The sequence below is a fragment of the Magnolia sinica genome, unplaced genomic scaffold (genome assembly GCF_029962835.1).
Source record: "Magnolia sinica isolate HGM2019 unplaced genomic scaffold, MsV1 ctg118, whole genome shotgun sequence".
NCBI lineage: Eukaryota > Viridiplantae > Streptophyta > Magnoliopsida > Magnoliales > Magnoliaceae > Magnolia > Magnolia sinica.
This window is the reverse complement of record NW_026682762.1, coordinates 196,834-213,060: the sequence shown is the minus strand read 5'-3', so window position 1 is coordinate 213,060 and position 16,227 is coordinate 196,834. Positions and strand designations below refer to the sequence as shown.

The window sequence follows — 16,227 nt, the reverse complement described above, 5'->3', positions numbered from 1 at the left end:
TTATGATGTATATGTGGCCCATGTGATGCAGCCCACTTGATGTTTATGAGGCCCAATGTGACGTATTTATGGCCATCCATTGAGGCCCACCTTGATGTGATGCATAATGGACCCGTGTGAGAGGCTCATTGCAATGTGCTTGGGGCCCATGGGTTGTGGCCCATTGTGATGTATTCAGGGCCCATGGGACGTAGCCCATCTGATGTATATAGGCCCATGTGAAAGGCCCATCGTGATGTGTATTAAGCTCTTAAGTGAGGCCCATGATGTTGTATTTTTGGCCCTCTTGTGAGGTCATGGGTCCACTATATGTTAGGCTCTATGTGGGTCATTAATCCTTGGGGGTAATGTTGCTTAAATGTCCACACTGTCGAGGTCGATTATTGATGCCAGTTACTGATACCGATTATGTGTATGTGATAACATAGCATCATGATACATGCCCATATGCATCATCTGCATGTTTGTTATGATATGTGGTTGACCATTGCGTATAACATTGGCCAGGTTGTTATGAGACTCCTAGATAGGTGGAGGTTATCTCTCATGAGCTCACGGTATGCGCAAGATTGATGTATGACTAGATTGTATGACTCATGTACCTTGCATTGTGTGTTATGATTACTGTACGCCCTAGCGACATCAAGGCCGTAGCCTCCACAGGCACATCGTGGATGACCAGATGGGACATTAAAAATCTGTTATTAGCATCGGGCTGTCATAGATGGCCTTGGGTGAAATTTTTAAACCCTCTTGGTACCAGATGACGCCCCAACGTCAAGACCGAGTGGATACATGAGCGCCCGAGTGCCGAATACCAAGAGGCCGCGTCTCCCACTGTGTCGTAGTTGGTTGGGAGGCGGTGTAGCCTTACCCTCTTGAGGGAGTAGGCATAGCTAGGTTGAGTCTGACCAGCTCCTAAATGGGTCCGCTATCGATGAGCCGGGTAGGCATTAGTATGCTGCTGGTAGGCGGGTAGTGAGGTCTTTTCCACTCGCTGGGCTATGCGGCTTGCATGGTCGGTAGCCAGTTTGGAGTGTACTAGACCTCGATGATAATCTCAGATATGTACAGTACTGATATGGGGACTTATTGAGCAGGAGTTGCATACTCATTCATTCATTCACTATCCACTCGGGCTGGTGGTGCGCAACTATTTATTACGCGTACCTTTGCAATGGCGAGGATTTCGGTTAGGGTGCACAACTAACCTGAGATCAGGAGTTTACCACATTAAGTCTAACTATTCAAATTTAGGTATGAGACTGGTTTTGATAGAAGTCCCTTGTGATGGACCCCATAGCCTGTGATACTACATACTATCATCCCGACTTCACACTCTAACTTGGTCATTTCATTCGCATCGTATATTACATTAAATCTGTAGGCATATAACATTTTGGATTGCTATATTTCTGCACTTATATGGCCTAGACAGACTTAGCAAGATTTACATATTGCATTATATCCTCGGCATCTAATATTTGACTCTCTATGACTCCTCATTTGCATAGTTGATCTGTATTGCGTACTCTGATATTGTATGATTTATAGATTTGCAGTATTTCCGCTTACTCTAATACTGTATGATTCATGATCTTGCCAGTAATTCTGATATATATTGTATGATTAAGGCATTGTATTGAATACTTGGCACTTATCATGTGCACACACTTACACCACCCTCTAAGCTTTTTATAAGCTTATGTACAATAGATGCGGTAGGTGGCATTAGGTTGCAGCAGCGTTGAGCTTGGGGCGTGCAGCTGACTTTTGGAGCTTTGATTTTCGATATATGTATTTCCCTTTCAGCATTGTATTCAAATGTTTATATTAGTGGATATGTGATGATGATGTTTCCTTTATGATTTGGGTAAACTTGTGGTTATGCTTCTTATGAGACAAATGTATGTTGGAAAATCCTCCTTGTAGGATCCCAGGATCGGAATCTGGTGTATACGCGCTGGAAGCCGAGAATGGGGTACTATGGAGGCTGTCGGCACCGGATTTGGCAATCAGAAATTTTGTGAGCCCGGTTTCCAAGTTTGGGGCGTGACACCACAAGTTGAATCAGGGCTATGGGCCCTTTGATTATATTGCATGACTGGACAACACATGTTGCTGTCCAGATTTTGGCCCAGTTGGAGTATGTGTTTTGCGCTGAAGTTTAGATCTATTTCCAGACCCTTTTACCCCAAATTTCTTTAGTGGTTTTGTAGTGTGTGGACCCCACTTTGATGTGGTATGGTACCCACACCCTATCTCCCATGACTGAGGCCTATGGGTTAGGCCAAAGATGGCTAACTGTCTAGAATTTTCTGGACGGTTCAGCAATGCAGTATGGCAGAAATCACTATATTCACTTGACTTTCTGAAAGAAGTGGGCCACCCCAGTGGACCCCACTTGTTGTCCAGATGTAGAGCCACCTTTCCCCTAATTTTTCAAGGGTTTGGGTGGGTCCAGACCCACTCCATGTGGTCTTAAACAAAGGGACGGCCAGAATTCCAGCAACAACTAGATTTCTGGACATATTATAATTACCTAATTCGTAAAAATACTTCCCATGCTCAGAAAATTCTAAAATTTAATCTGGAGGTGGCCCACCCTTGCTGGGACCCACCTACCAAGTTTCAGGCCAAACAGGTCACTGGAGATTTTATGTCGGGGGGTGGACTGGCCCACCTGGCTAGACGCCCATGGTAGGGACGTGCAGCAAGGTTGGCCGTCCCCACCTCTTTTGTGGCCCACCATGGTGTGTGTTTTATCCATATAACCATCCATTTTTGAGGCCCGCTTGTGTGTGGTCTACTTAGTGTGGAGTACCCAAAGTGGGGCCCACCTTTAGCCATTGCATAGGGCTGGGAGTCCAGCCCATTGGGACGCCCCATGTGGACTGCTGCTGGACTTTTAGTCCAGCAGTGTGGCCTACCTTTTCCTAATGATTTTAGTGTGCTCCCAATGTGGTGGGGCCCCTATATTTAGTGTTGTACCACCCTGAGTCCTTGTGCAAATCAGATAATCATCTTATTGGGCTCTAGCAGGCCCAGAAATTGGTAGAATAGAAATTCCAGCAACATATTGTAACTTTACATTTCTTTTGGGTTGAGATTTTAAGGTGTGGGGGCCCACCGTATTGTGAGGACCTTGTTGGGATAAAACATGTCTTAAACCCCCAAATCTTGGGTTTAATTAGTGCGTTTTTTAGGCTCACCATAGTTGGGTTTATTTGAGTCCATATATATGGCTAGATTGTTGGACCTTTTAGGCCTAGATGGGCTGGAACCTTTTGTTTCGGCCAATAGACCCTTAGGCTATTTTTCCCCATGATATTGTGTTGGAATTAGTGGGTCGGATTACACAAGTGGTTGGGCCCTTGGTCGCCCACTAAATCAACTTTATACTTGGGCTTGGTTGTAGGCCCCACCTTCTTACCTAGTGCATGACATTGCCCATGTGGTTTGTATAGTGGGCTACCCACTAGGCCCACCACAATATATGGATTTGGTGACCCTTGTGTTGGGCCCAAACCTTTCCTATGGGCCCATAGTGTTGTATATAGGTTGGGCTATGTGCGTTGCCCTTAGACCCATGTTTTGGGTAGGCCTTGGGCCATTTATTGGAGGACCAACATGGATGAATGTGGCTTGATGTGACTACCCATTCTTATGTTGTTGTATGGGCCTTGGGCCTTAATCCACGATCGATTAGAGATGGGCTACCTCTTGAGGACCAATTGTGGTTGGATGTCCAAATTGGTATCCCTAAGGTAGGCCCATAGCCTTCTATGGGTGGTTAAAGGCCCACCATAGACCCTTGCTAGGCCCGTTTCATCTATTTAGGCCCATATCATTGTTCTCCTTAGTCTTGTGGGCTACCCCAGATTATTAGGCCCCCATTAGAGGTTGATTCTTTAGGGAAATTGTCTAAGTACCTGGACTTGGTCCCTTCTTGGATAGGGGGAGTGTACTACATTGTACATCACCGCATGACATATCTAGATTCATCTTCATGACCCATGTACATCATTGTATGCTTGGTTGACATTGTGTGTATGGTCATGGTTGTGCCATTGGGCATTATATGATAGCTTCCCAGAGGGATGGAGTTCCCCTCTTGAGCACATTGGATAAGCTTGTTTTGTAATGGTGAAATGTCATTTCAGATTTTTGTAGAAAAACCAGCTATGCATTAGGCATTTCTGAACTTTGTTCCTAGCAAGGTAAGAACAGTATGTGGAAGTTATACCATGTAGTTAACTTCCATCTTCAACCATTTTATTTTAAATATGTGGGAAAATCAACTTATTCAATGGATGTATATTTTCTTAACTTATTGTTTTTTGCTTATTTAAATGATCTGGTTTATTGCAACCTTTTGTGGCTGCCAAATGACAGAAAAAGATTTCTGGACAAAATATTGTAGAGCAGAGTACCTCCACAGGACAAGAAACTGTGGCAACTGTAGTAGAAGCAGCCAAAGATCAGGAGCTTGTTGTTTTCTTAAAGCATGATGATATTTTGGCCAGTGAAGCTCGTCGCAAGGTGCTCTTTCTCGTAATAAAGGATATTCAGCCGTGGTGGCTTAATAATTGAAAAGAAAAGAAATCTCTACTACAGTTTCTCATTTCTTGGTGCAAGCGAGCTGCTCTAATAAATATGAATGTAAGGCCCGTATCCTAGTCCGTACTATTCCGTCGACCTTCGCGATCCTTTCGGATGAATTCGGGTAACTCACGACCTATAATCGACGTTTGCCCACGACCCTAAGTGGTATCCTGTAGATTTGAGTCAGCTTAATCCAAGACTTGTACTATTACGACCGCACCATCACCGCGGTTCCAATGCCACGTCTTGCATACCAATCTGATACCCTGGCCATGAGATATAGACCGGCGTTTATTTCGAAGAAATGCCGCGCATTTGCGAACCCAAGAGAATCTCTACAATCCATCCCATCAATCAATCAATCAATCAAAGTACACAACCCATGTGTTCTTTCTCCCTAAGACAAGCAACTTACCTTATGTCAACTCTTAAGTCAAGTACACCTATCAACTTTCATCCATCACTCACAACCATCACCTCTCTCTTACAACCACCATTTCTCTCTTTTTTTCTCTTCACATTTTTCAAGCAATAAAAAAAAGTGCACGTTCAAGCACTTCTAGGAGAGAAAAAGTGAGTTGTATGTGGTTCACTTCCTCTCCCAAGATCCATCATCCTAGCCCTTCATTTCTCATCATCTTCCCTCAAAGAGAGACACAAGGAGCTCGACGTTCCATCGGACCAAGAAGATCGAACGGTGGGTGCTTTATAGGCCTAGATTTAATTCTTTGATGATGGGCCAAGTGAGGCCTACCGATTGATGGTATGGATCTCACTTTGGACCCTAGATGTGGCCGATGGCCCACTATGATTCTCATGATCATTCCATGATAGGGTTATTCTCCATAGACTCCATCATGATGTTTACTTTTCTAAGTTTGAAAGAGGTCATCTAGATCTTCCATTTTGGTGGAGAAGGAATCTATACCGTTGATTTTGATTTGGTAGGCCCACATGTATTGGGACCCACTTGATGTATGATTGAATGCATGGAAGGGGGGGCCCATAGTGTCGACGTCCCTCCATCGCACGTGTCCCTCTCTCTCTCTCTCTCTCTCTCTCCCTCTCTTTTTCTTTTTTTTGTGTGATGATGTGGCTGTGTAGCCCACCCGGATGTACCCCACCTTGACGTATGGCTTATCCACACCATCCAGCCATTTGGTGGCCCACCTAGGTAACACGTCTATAGGTGGGGCCCACCTTAAAATATGTGGTGTCCAAATCGACGTGGCTACATAGTGAAGTATGAACTGATGATGTGGTGTACTGACGTGCTAACAAGAAAAAAAAATTAGCTTGATTCAATAAGCTTTGGGTGGGCCGCTTATGCAGGCCCCACCTTGATGTATAAATCAAATCCACGCCGTCCATCCTATTTCTCAGCCCATTTAGGCGCTGAGCTGAAAAATGAAGCCAATCGGATAATCAAGTGGGTCATACCATAGAAAACAACGACATTGACTGTTAAAGGCTGTTAAGGCCCACCTTGATGTTTCTACATGCCAAAACATGCCGAATATTGGGTTTGTTTGGTCCGTCTTGAGTCTTAGGATCCAATGAGTGGGTTGGATTTTCTGGATGCGGGTCCCACCTAGGAAAAACTACCGAAAAAAAACATGCATCAGGTGCTACTACTGCTGCAGCGTCTTGCTGCTGCGTAGGCGTAAGAGGCAGGGACTGTTGGTTCCCAGCCATAGGCCCCACTGTGATGTGTGTGCACGTCAACACCATGCATGTGGTGGGCCCCCTTTTGGTTGTGGGCCACCCCAAAAATCAGCCGTATGTGGAACTCAGGTGGCCCTCACTACAAGAAACAGTGAGGATTGAACGTCTGCCATTGAAATCCTTTTGGATTTCATAGAAGTTTTGGATCTTTATGAAATTTATTTTTCCTCTTCGTCCAGGTCTGTGTGACCTTATTATTAGATTAGATGGAAAATAAATGTTATGGTGGGCCCCACGTGGGATCCACTGATGTATGTATTGTATTCCACATGTGTGGACCGCACCATGAGGTATGTGATTTATTTATGCCGTCCATCCCTATGGGACCCATCATGATGCATGTGTTGCATCCAAACCACCCAACCATTTTGAAAGACAATTTTAAGGCTTGTGATGAAATAAAAATGAGACAGATCTAGGATCAGGTGGACCACATTATAGAAAATAGTGGGTTTGAACATCCACCATTAAACCCTTGGGCTACCAAGTTTGGACCATTATGATATTTGTTTTTCCTCTAAATCCAGGTCTTTGTGACCTTATGAATAAACTGGATGAGAAATAAACCCTATGATGGGGCCCACTGGAATTGAACCGTGGAAATCATTATCACCACGGTTAGATATGGTACGTTCTAGTTGATCTTTTGATATAATTAACTTTTATATAATACTCTATGTTGATTTTCTAAAAATAGATGAGTTAGGTTTGGCCCATTTGATTCGGCCTATTAATTTAGCCCATTCGACTCGGCCCATTTGTTTCGGCCCATTTGATTAGGCCCGATGTGATATATGAGGCCCGTTGTTGAGGCCCACCTTGATATATATGAGGCCCATGTGGTGCAGCCCATTTGATGTATTTGAGGCCCTTGGGTCGAGGCCCAATGGGATGTATATAAGGTCCAGTACAATGTGTGATTCCACCATGGTTATGTAATGATATTTATGGCGGGTCATGCCTTGGGAGCAATGATGGTTTGACGTCCACATTGTAAGAATAATGTTAGTTAAATGTCCCCATTGTAACTCTCCATAGGGCTCATTGATAGGCTCATACTTATTGTGTGTAGGTCGTCTAGGCCCATCCTCGTTGGAAGGATAGTTCATTACCATATAACATGTTTAGTATAACTCCATGACTCATGCCCATATGCATCATACGCATGCTTGATATAAGTAGTGACTGAACATAGCATATGCCATTGGATAGATTATTTATGGGACTCACTGATAGGAGTTACCCACATGATCGCGTGGTACGCGCAGGATTGCTGCATGACTGGACGGTGTGACTCATGCATCTCGCATATATGTGACATGATTATTGTATGCCTTAGCGACATCAGGGCCGTAACCTCAACAGGCACATCGTGGATGACCATATCAGTTATTAGAAATACTTGGTTTTAGCACTGTGGGCAGTTAGGATGTCTTTTGGTGAAAGTCCCAGAACTTTTTTGGTACCAGGAGATGCTTCAACGTCTAGACCGAGTGGATACACAAGCGCAGGAGTGCCGAATACCAGTAGGCCGCATCTCCCACTGTGTCATCGTCGGTTAGAAGGGGGTGTGATCTTATCCGCCCGAGTGAGGGGGTTGTAAGCTAGGTTAAGTTTAACCAGCTCGCAAATGAGTCCGCTATCGACGAGCTGGCTAGGTATTGGCAGACTACTGGTCAGGTGAATAGTATGGTCTCTTCCACTTGCTGGGCTGTGCGGCTAGGGAGGCGGCCGTCAGTGTGGAGTGTATTAGATCTTGGTGATATCTCGGAGAGAAACTGTACTAATATGTGTACTTAATGAGTACTGGCATGCTTGCTTTGCATCTTGTATATGACATTTGGCTACGTAGGTCTCGTATCGCATGGCCTTGGTATAGCCGATAGCATTCATGCCTTGCATCACAAAGCTTTGGTACAGTTGATAGCATTCATGGACTTATCAGCGTATTTCCGCATTTATTTGATACTGCATACTTGGCACTCGCCTTGCGCACACACTTATACCACCCTTTAAACTTTTGTAAGCTTAAGCATGACCGTTGCGTGCAGGTGATGTTGGATCGCAGCAGCGCTGAGGCAGGAGTGCGCATCAGTTTATTTTGGAGCCTTTTGATCACCTTGTATTTCTCTTTCCGCATTGTACTTAAAGTTTTTGATATAGTGGATAAGTGGTGATGCTGTTTTTGTGACTTGGTTATGCTTGTGGTTATGCTCCATTACAAAAAAAAAAAAAAAAAAAACATACTGAAAATCCTCCTTGTAGGATCCCAGGATCGGAATCTGGCATATGAGTGTCGGGAGCCGATAATAGGGCACTACGGAGGTTGTCGGTGCCAGATTCGGTGATCGAAAATTTTGTTAGCCCGTTTTTCGAGTTTGGGGCGTGACAATGAAGCTGATAGTCTGTTGTCTAAATGTAAGATCATATTTTGGCATATATACCTCTTTACATAATGGGATAAGATAGAGCACCAGTTCACTTTCTCACATTTTGTCATAGGTGTGAAGGAGCTTGAGGCAAAATGGAGTTACATCTACGGTTGTCAATAGGCTGGGTTGAGGTATGTCCAAGTCTGGCATGCAAAAGTAAAAGCAGACCTGGGTTAGTGATGGGCCAAAACAAACAGGTCTGAGCCTTTCCCATGATGATTATAAATGGTGTGGGTCTGAGTCTGTCCCGGGCCAGAGCCCTGCCACCCTCTTTTGTACAAGATGTATGCTGGTCATTTGATGTGCCCAATCAAATCGGTGGGGCTGATGGGCTATTAGATGCAACCCAAGCCTGACCTGATTAATAAACTGGCTTAAAGCCAAAGAAAAAACAAACTCTTAACCATAATAATAATAATAATAATAATAATAATAATAATAAATAATAAAAAATAAAAAATTTGTTAGAAGCTTTCCGTAATAACAATAGAATCTCTTGAAGCACCTAACTTGGCCAACTAATTAGCCTTGTGTTAGTGCAAAAAAGACACCGGAAGAGACGCACAAATCTGACACCTCAGTAAGAATAGCCACTTCCGATGGACAGTGGCATTAGTAAGAGTCTCTTTCTATTACAATGCTAGTTTCGTAGCTTAATTATGATGGTCCAAGCTAGTTGTTTAACTTTCAGCGTTGAAATGGTTGTATTCTAGCTTAAATTACTTTTGTTTAAGGCTAATTACTTGTGGGTCATTTGTGATCATTATGTACATGTTCATGTGTTTCCTATTTATTTTCATTTTCTTCCTGCAGGTTTCCAACACCAGTTTCTGTACTTGTAAGTGCTGCGGTGTTTGCTCTTGCTCATCTCACTCCTAGAGAGTTTCCCCAACTTTCCATGCTAGGTAACAATTTTTCCACCAGTAGTTTCAGAACTCAGTGATGCAGCGATGGACTTACAAATGCATTATGTACTTGATCATTTGCTTTCAGGCATTTAACTCTTGGCTTTAAACTTGATTTGAATTATTAGCTCTATCATCTACTCTGAGGAATCAACAGAGTTCATTGACCATGTCTCAATTTAAAAACTTAAAACTCGAATTGTACTCAATGAGGTCTTAGAGTTGACTTGAAACTCTAAAGCAGTTAATCCGGTTTCAAGTATAAAAAGGGTTATGTTGCAATCTTCTTCTTCTTTTTTTTTGTAGATTTTGACAGTGGTTGTTTGTTCTAGTACTTGATTTAATTTCTGACCAGTAAATATTGCTTATCAACAAGGGTTGCTTTGGAGTTTTCATATGCCCAAACTCACAATCTTCTGACACCAAACAATTTCAGAAAATGGTAAGCATGAAATACATGTGAATTTCAGATAATAGCCGCACTACATGTATAGGGGGTTTATTTCACTACACCAAAATCGTTTATCAGGAACAGCTGGTGCTTGGTTCAAGTACAATTATAAACCGTTTCTAAGTGCACACGATTCTAAAACGTTTTTAAGTGTAGGCACATTTTTCAAAACCCAGGAGTGTATTTGCATCCCCTTTTCTTCAATCTCCCGTCTCTCCCGTCTCGCATCACTCTCTCTCTCTCTGTCTCTCTCTCTCTCTCTCTCTCTCTCTCCCCAATCTCGTCCTGCTCTTCTTCTTCCTCTTCAACACCAAAACTCCAATCTCCTCCTCCTCTTCAAACCCTAACATCTCATCTCTACATTCCCTTCTTTCACCCTCCTGGATCGTGCCAATCTCGCAGGTATGTTATTCACCATTTCCTTCGCGCTTCTCTCCTTCGAACCTGCTCTTCGAAACGAGGATACCAGCTCGATTGCCGATCAAAAAGTTGTAGGTTTTCTTATCTTCTGGATCTGCGAATCGTTGAAATTTCAGCGTTTCTGTTCGAATCGGTTGTGGAAATCGATAATAAGGTTAGTGAAGGTTCAGATCTTGTTTTATTAATCACGATTCAATCTCAGCTCTCTGAATCGTAGCTTATTTTTTGATCTTCAGGTCTTCATAAGCCCTAGATCTGCAAATCCACAGATTACCAGTTAGATTGCAGCAAAACAACGACCACAATTTTGCTGGTTGACGCAAACAGAGGATCCGTATTCCTCTTTTAGACAGTGAACCCAGTTGGAGGGCATTCCCAGGTCGGCCCCAGTCCAAAGATTCCAAACCCCAAAGAATTCAAACGGGGAAGACAACCATTCCATTGCTCATGTTGACCAGATGGCGACGACAACGGAATCAGAAGGTGAGGAAGAAGTGAAGCTGGTGGGGAACGAGCATCTATTGGTGGAGAATGATCTTAGGGAGATGGGAAAGAAGGCAGTTTGGAGTGTAAGCTCTTGCAAGCCCGGCAATGGTATCCATTCCCTACACGATGATAACCTTGACACCTACTGGCAGTTACTCCCATCCATTCCCCTTCTCTGTCTTTCTGACATTGATTTTATACTTGCAATCTCACTGTTTCTTTGCCTTATTACAGATCAGATGGTGCCCAGCCCCACCTTATCAACATCCAGTTCCAGAAAAAAGTCAAGCTCCAGGTACATTTCTTTTTCTCGTCTTTTTTTTTTTTTTTTTTTTTTTTTTTTTTGATTCAAGCTGGGGATGGTTTCCACAACTTGAAGGTAAATCATGTACCTTGCCTTTTACCAACAGGATTTATTTCGATGCCCTATTGATGAAACTGTATACTTGCAATTCAATTCAACTGTGCATTCAAATGCACCCTAAACACTTTCAGGAAGTTTGGTGTTCGTGCTGCACATCCCTCCTTTTTTCTTTTTCCAGGAAATAAAAACTGTGGAAGTCGTGAAGCCAGTTGGGTGGGTTTATATATCCTTATCTGGAACTGATCCTCGGTAAGTCATATATCCTCATCGATTTTACATACAAAGATCCCTTTCCAAATATTCAGATATTCACATTATGTGTTCATATTAATATATGCCTGTTTTATTATTTTGGTTTGATCATTCTATCTCCTTATCTTCTAGATCTGCAAATCCAAATCATTGTGTAGTTATTTGGGGTTTTTGTGTCTAATACCATCCCTTGCACTTGCATTAAGCACTTGTGTGGGCATTTTTGAGTTTTGTATCTTTTACAGCATACATGGTTGACTCCAATGGTGATGGTTATAGCAGAACTGAAGATGTTAATGCTTTTAGAACATTGCATTATGATTAGAGATCTGATATGGCTGACTCCAATACTTGGAATCTTGCAATTTTTGATTACAGATCTGATATGGCTTTTAGAACATTGCGTCTGACTAATCGCTTGATATTGCCCTAAACCTTCACAAGAAGTGAAACCTCACACCTAGGTGCCACAAGGGCACCAAGAACAATGTGAAAGAGAAGTTTCCAAAGAAGAATATTTCCACACGTGAGTATTTGCTTCCAATGTTTCAGAAAATCTTCAGCATGAGTCTTTAACAAGTTTTAATCTGTTTTGTCATCTTTAAGGTTCCTGTAATGTTTGACAGTGTTGGATTTTAATGATTAAAGACATGGCCTGTAATGTTTGACGTGTCATAATTCTTTTGTTTTGCTTTTTGAGCCTATTGTGCTCCCAATAAAATTTTCATCATCTTTCCAAAAAAATGTTTGTAGTTGGCCTCGTACGAGGGTATGGAATCTCTTGTCAACCGGTCTTTCTATTTTCATTTCTGGAATTGATATCTTGTAGCTGCAGTTGCATTTGTTGAGTTTGAAAATGTAAACCGAAAATGAACCTCAAGCAGATTTTGTTGGCGGTTCAGTCCAATTGGTCAAACATGCTTGGTCTATTTTGGCCTGAAAAACTGATACATATTACTCTAGGAAACCTTGTATGATCTGTTTTATTATAACTATATTTCTATACACTTGCTCTCAACAATATTGTTTTACCTTTTCATTTTTATTTTATTTTTTTAATTTCACTAACAAGTCATGCCTTTAACCAGACATTGTCTCCTGTTTTTGTACATGTACATTGTTGAATTGTTGAGTAAGATACAAATGTTGGTAATGGATGATGTAATGACACAGGTACAAGAATGTCTTCCTTTCTTATTTGCATTTTTTGGGAAAAACTTATCTAAACTATTTTTTGATGGACTAGATAATCCATCTGTTCTACCACTCATGTCCCATCTTGAATGGACGAAGTAATGAATGTGAGGCTTGGTAATAAAATTCAACTTTTTAATTTTCTTCTTGTGATTAGTGTCATTCTTTGGGAAAAAACTTATTTAGACTATTTTTCCATTGCAAGGGCCATGGTGAAACTAGCACCAGGACTGCAATACACCAGCAAGCTGATGTAGGTGTAGAAGGTATATATTTTGAAGTGGATGGACTTGGACCCTTGAGTTTTTTTTGCAATAGCTACTCATTTTGTTTATCTTTTTTGTTGCTTGCATCTCATGTTATCAATCTTGATCTCACTGATATATACAATGCATTGGGTTCAGATAGTTGAGCGAGGTCTGATGACGCAATCTTGATCTTGTTTTTGCTAGTTTTGGAAATTTCCCAAATGCATTTGTTTGCTTTTCCCATCTAGGTTTTGTTTCTTGATGGTTGTGGCATTCATAATTCAAATTAAACCAAGTAAATTTTGGCATTCCCATCTAGGTGTATTTTAGTTTTGTTGTTCATATGTTCTGTTTTTTTGTCTTATGTGTAATATGTTTTTCATGATGTACTGGGTTTGTTGCATTTTTGAAAATGAATTGAGGGCTTTTTCTCTTTCACGGCAAGTGATAGGTCTTAGGTGGCCTTTTCTGGAATCTCAAGAATTGCATTGTAAAAGAATTTAGAAACAAACCTGAAAACTAACCCTGAAGCTTGAATCCAAGCAATTGATTATATATATAATTGCAAATGAAAATCTCTGCTTTCCCTAACAGCTCAGTAACTCTACCTTAATAGATTCCTCAATCTGTGGTATCTCATCAGCCAACTGCATCTGTGAAAGTATCTGCTTTCCCAAACAACTCACTAACTCTGCCTCTTTTTCTTTTTTTCTGTGAAGAAGATTTGGATAAGGCTAAACTATCGAAGTTGAGATCCATGATGGCCCGTACAACATCAAGAACTGGAACTACATTGCATTGATTGGCGCCATCCACAATGGAGAAGGCAAATGTTGGACAGCCAAGGTAAGTAGGAACATTTTAGCATTCTGAAACTTGGGTACTAAATACACAGGTGAATTGAATTTTGAAAATTCAGTAATATCATTCTAGTTGTTGCAATTCAATCCGATCTGCATTTGGGTACTCATTAGATCTACATTTGGGTACTCATTAGAAAAAAAGTGCCAACCCTTGCAGATCAATGTAGTTCTGAATATGTTTTGGTTATCACCCTTGCATATCAATGTACTTTTGACTATGAGCACTCACACTGGTTTATACCAGTCAACACTCGACATCTTTTAACATGCTTTGCTTTCTGCAGCTGGGGCACGGTGACTATTCTGCTGCAAATACAAAGGTTTTGCGAATGGTGAATACATTGGCTGTTGATAATGAGGCAAAACATACTATAGAGGCATTACAAGCTGAACTGCTGAAAACAAAGGCCAAGCTACAAGCTGTTGAAGACTTGAAAGGACAATCAGATACCATAGCATTTTGGGGAATGGAGCTTCTGTGCTATAGTTGCCTGAGCAGTTTTTCCTTGTAATGAATGACATATATGACAGTCTCTTCTTCAAATAGAGAATGTGGATTATGTGTTTTGGGTATCTTGATGTAACATTTCATTTGGCATTTTGGTCTCTGCAACTTCCTTGCATTGTTAGGCTTCTTTTGCTTTAACTTTTGTGTGTGTGTGTGTGTGTGTGTGTGTGTGTGTGTGTGTGTGTGTGTGATGGGTAATGCCATTTTATGCTGAAAGTATTTATAGCTGAGTAATAGGCTATGGTTTGCCTTGGGTAAAGCTGTTAATGCTTGTTATCTCTGGCTTTGCTATTTAACTTCCAATATTCCCTTTTCAATTATCATTATTTTGCCACCGAATGTATCCTTATCTATTATGTTTTTAATTTTTATTTTTTAAAATTACCTCAGCATGCCCATTATTGCTGTATGATTTTAGCAAGGCTTTAGAATGTTGCTGCACCGGGAATCCAATGTTGTATGATTTCCCCAATGTGAAAGGCATCTCAATTCTCATCCATGACTCAAGTTTTGCCCTACAAATTTGTAAAACAAATTTCATTATGTAAAGTGCAAACCATGTATCACAAACAAAATTTAACGGTTTGGCTATTAGGAACCTCTAAATGGCGAAAAGATTTACTAGAACCATGTAGACTTCTGAATTGGCTTTGTCAAGCATTATTTGGCTATGGATATCTTCCGGATCTAGTCCTTGAAAAATGTAGGTATTTTCTCCCTTAAATATTGAAATATATTGTAAAAGATATAATTTACCAACTGACATTGTGAGAACATTGGCTAATCAGAATTGTGGACTTCTAACTGGCTTTGTCAAGCATTAATTTCTTTCTAATCCATTATTTCTTAAAATATGCAGGTGTCAAGAAATGACTTCTGTTGTTGCTTGTTAGAGACCTTGTACTTTCAATTGCAAGCATCGATTTGGGGTTTTCCATTTGCATGGACTTGGCAGCAGCAGAAGAATACCTCCCGATCGGCAATCGCTTTTCATTGAACTGTCGATCTGAATGATGCTACAGAAACGGATCCCCCTCCAGTACATTGATGCTTTGTTACTCAACATTCTAGATATTTTTAGAAAAATGAACTTGGTTGCAGTCTTAAGACGAGCATACGTCTATGCTTCTTATGTTTTTCTTTGGATTAATCTCTATTTTGATGGAATGCAATAAACTTATGTTAATTTATTTCCATTGACCCTAAATTTTGTGTTTATCAGGGTTTGAAATTGTTCCTAAAATTTTAAGATAAAATTTGACCATTGGCAACATTAAGAACGGTTTAAACCCTTTCCTAAAATCTCATTCCTAAAATGTGACCGTAGGCACTAGAACGGTTTAAAACCGTTCCCTAACATTTTGTTTCTAACATTTGAAACGGTACCCAAAACTGTCCCTGTTTTTTTTTGGACGCGTGATTTAGTAACGGTTTTAAACTGTTCCTGAAACATTTAGGAACGGTTTAAAACCGTTCCTAAATGACGATTTTCGAGTAAAATCACAATCTAAACATCTTAACAGTGGCTGATCTGATGGACGGATTGGATATCACAAAAATAGACCATAGTGGCAAGGCTCACACGTCCTAGCAACCATTCATGGGCCCACATTTTCATGGTTTTCACTCGTGCCAACATTCTCTATAGGTGGGTCCCACCTTTCAGTGATCTAGATCATTCATCTATCTGACCCACCGTGGTGTACCATCCTACTAATCTCATAGTTTCATCGTCATCAATTGGACTGCAAGGGATTGATGGCCCAGGGATGTG

At 41.2% G+C, this 16,227-nt stretch overlaps 1 protein-coding gene across 3 annotated transcripts; it reads left to right on the top strand.

Moving 5' to 3' along the window:
- The first annotated feature begins 10,374 nt into the window (after positions 1 to 10,374).
- On the top strand, positions 10,375 to 14,338 carry LOC131236011 (anaphase-promoting complex subunit 10-like). 3 transcript variants are annotated; one of them, XR_009166486.1, is made up of 7 exons: positions 10,375 to 10,692; positions 10,775 to 11,175; positions 11,259 to 11,319; positions 11,567 to 11,637; positions 13,040 to 13,100; positions 13,805 to 13,928; positions 14,230 to 14,338. XR_009166486.1 is itself a non-coding variant. In XM_058233104.1 (5 exons), exons 2-5 carry the CDS (start codon positions 10,997 to 10,999, stop codon positions 14,279 to 14,281), a joined length of 363 nt encoding a protein of 120 aa, XP_058089087.1. In that variant the 5' UTR covers positions 10,381 to 10,692; positions 10,775 to 10,996; the 3' UTR covers positions 14,282 to 14,338. The 3 variants fall into 3 exon arrangements, 1 of the variants encoding a protein (XP_058089087.1); XR_009166487.1 differs by having other exon boundaries at positions 13,802 to 13,928; XM_058233104.1 differs by lacking the exons at positions 13,040 to 13,100; positions 13,805 to 13,928 and having other exon boundaries at positions 10,381 to 10,692.
- The last annotated feature ends 1,889 nt before the right edge of the window (positions 14,339 to 16,227 follow it).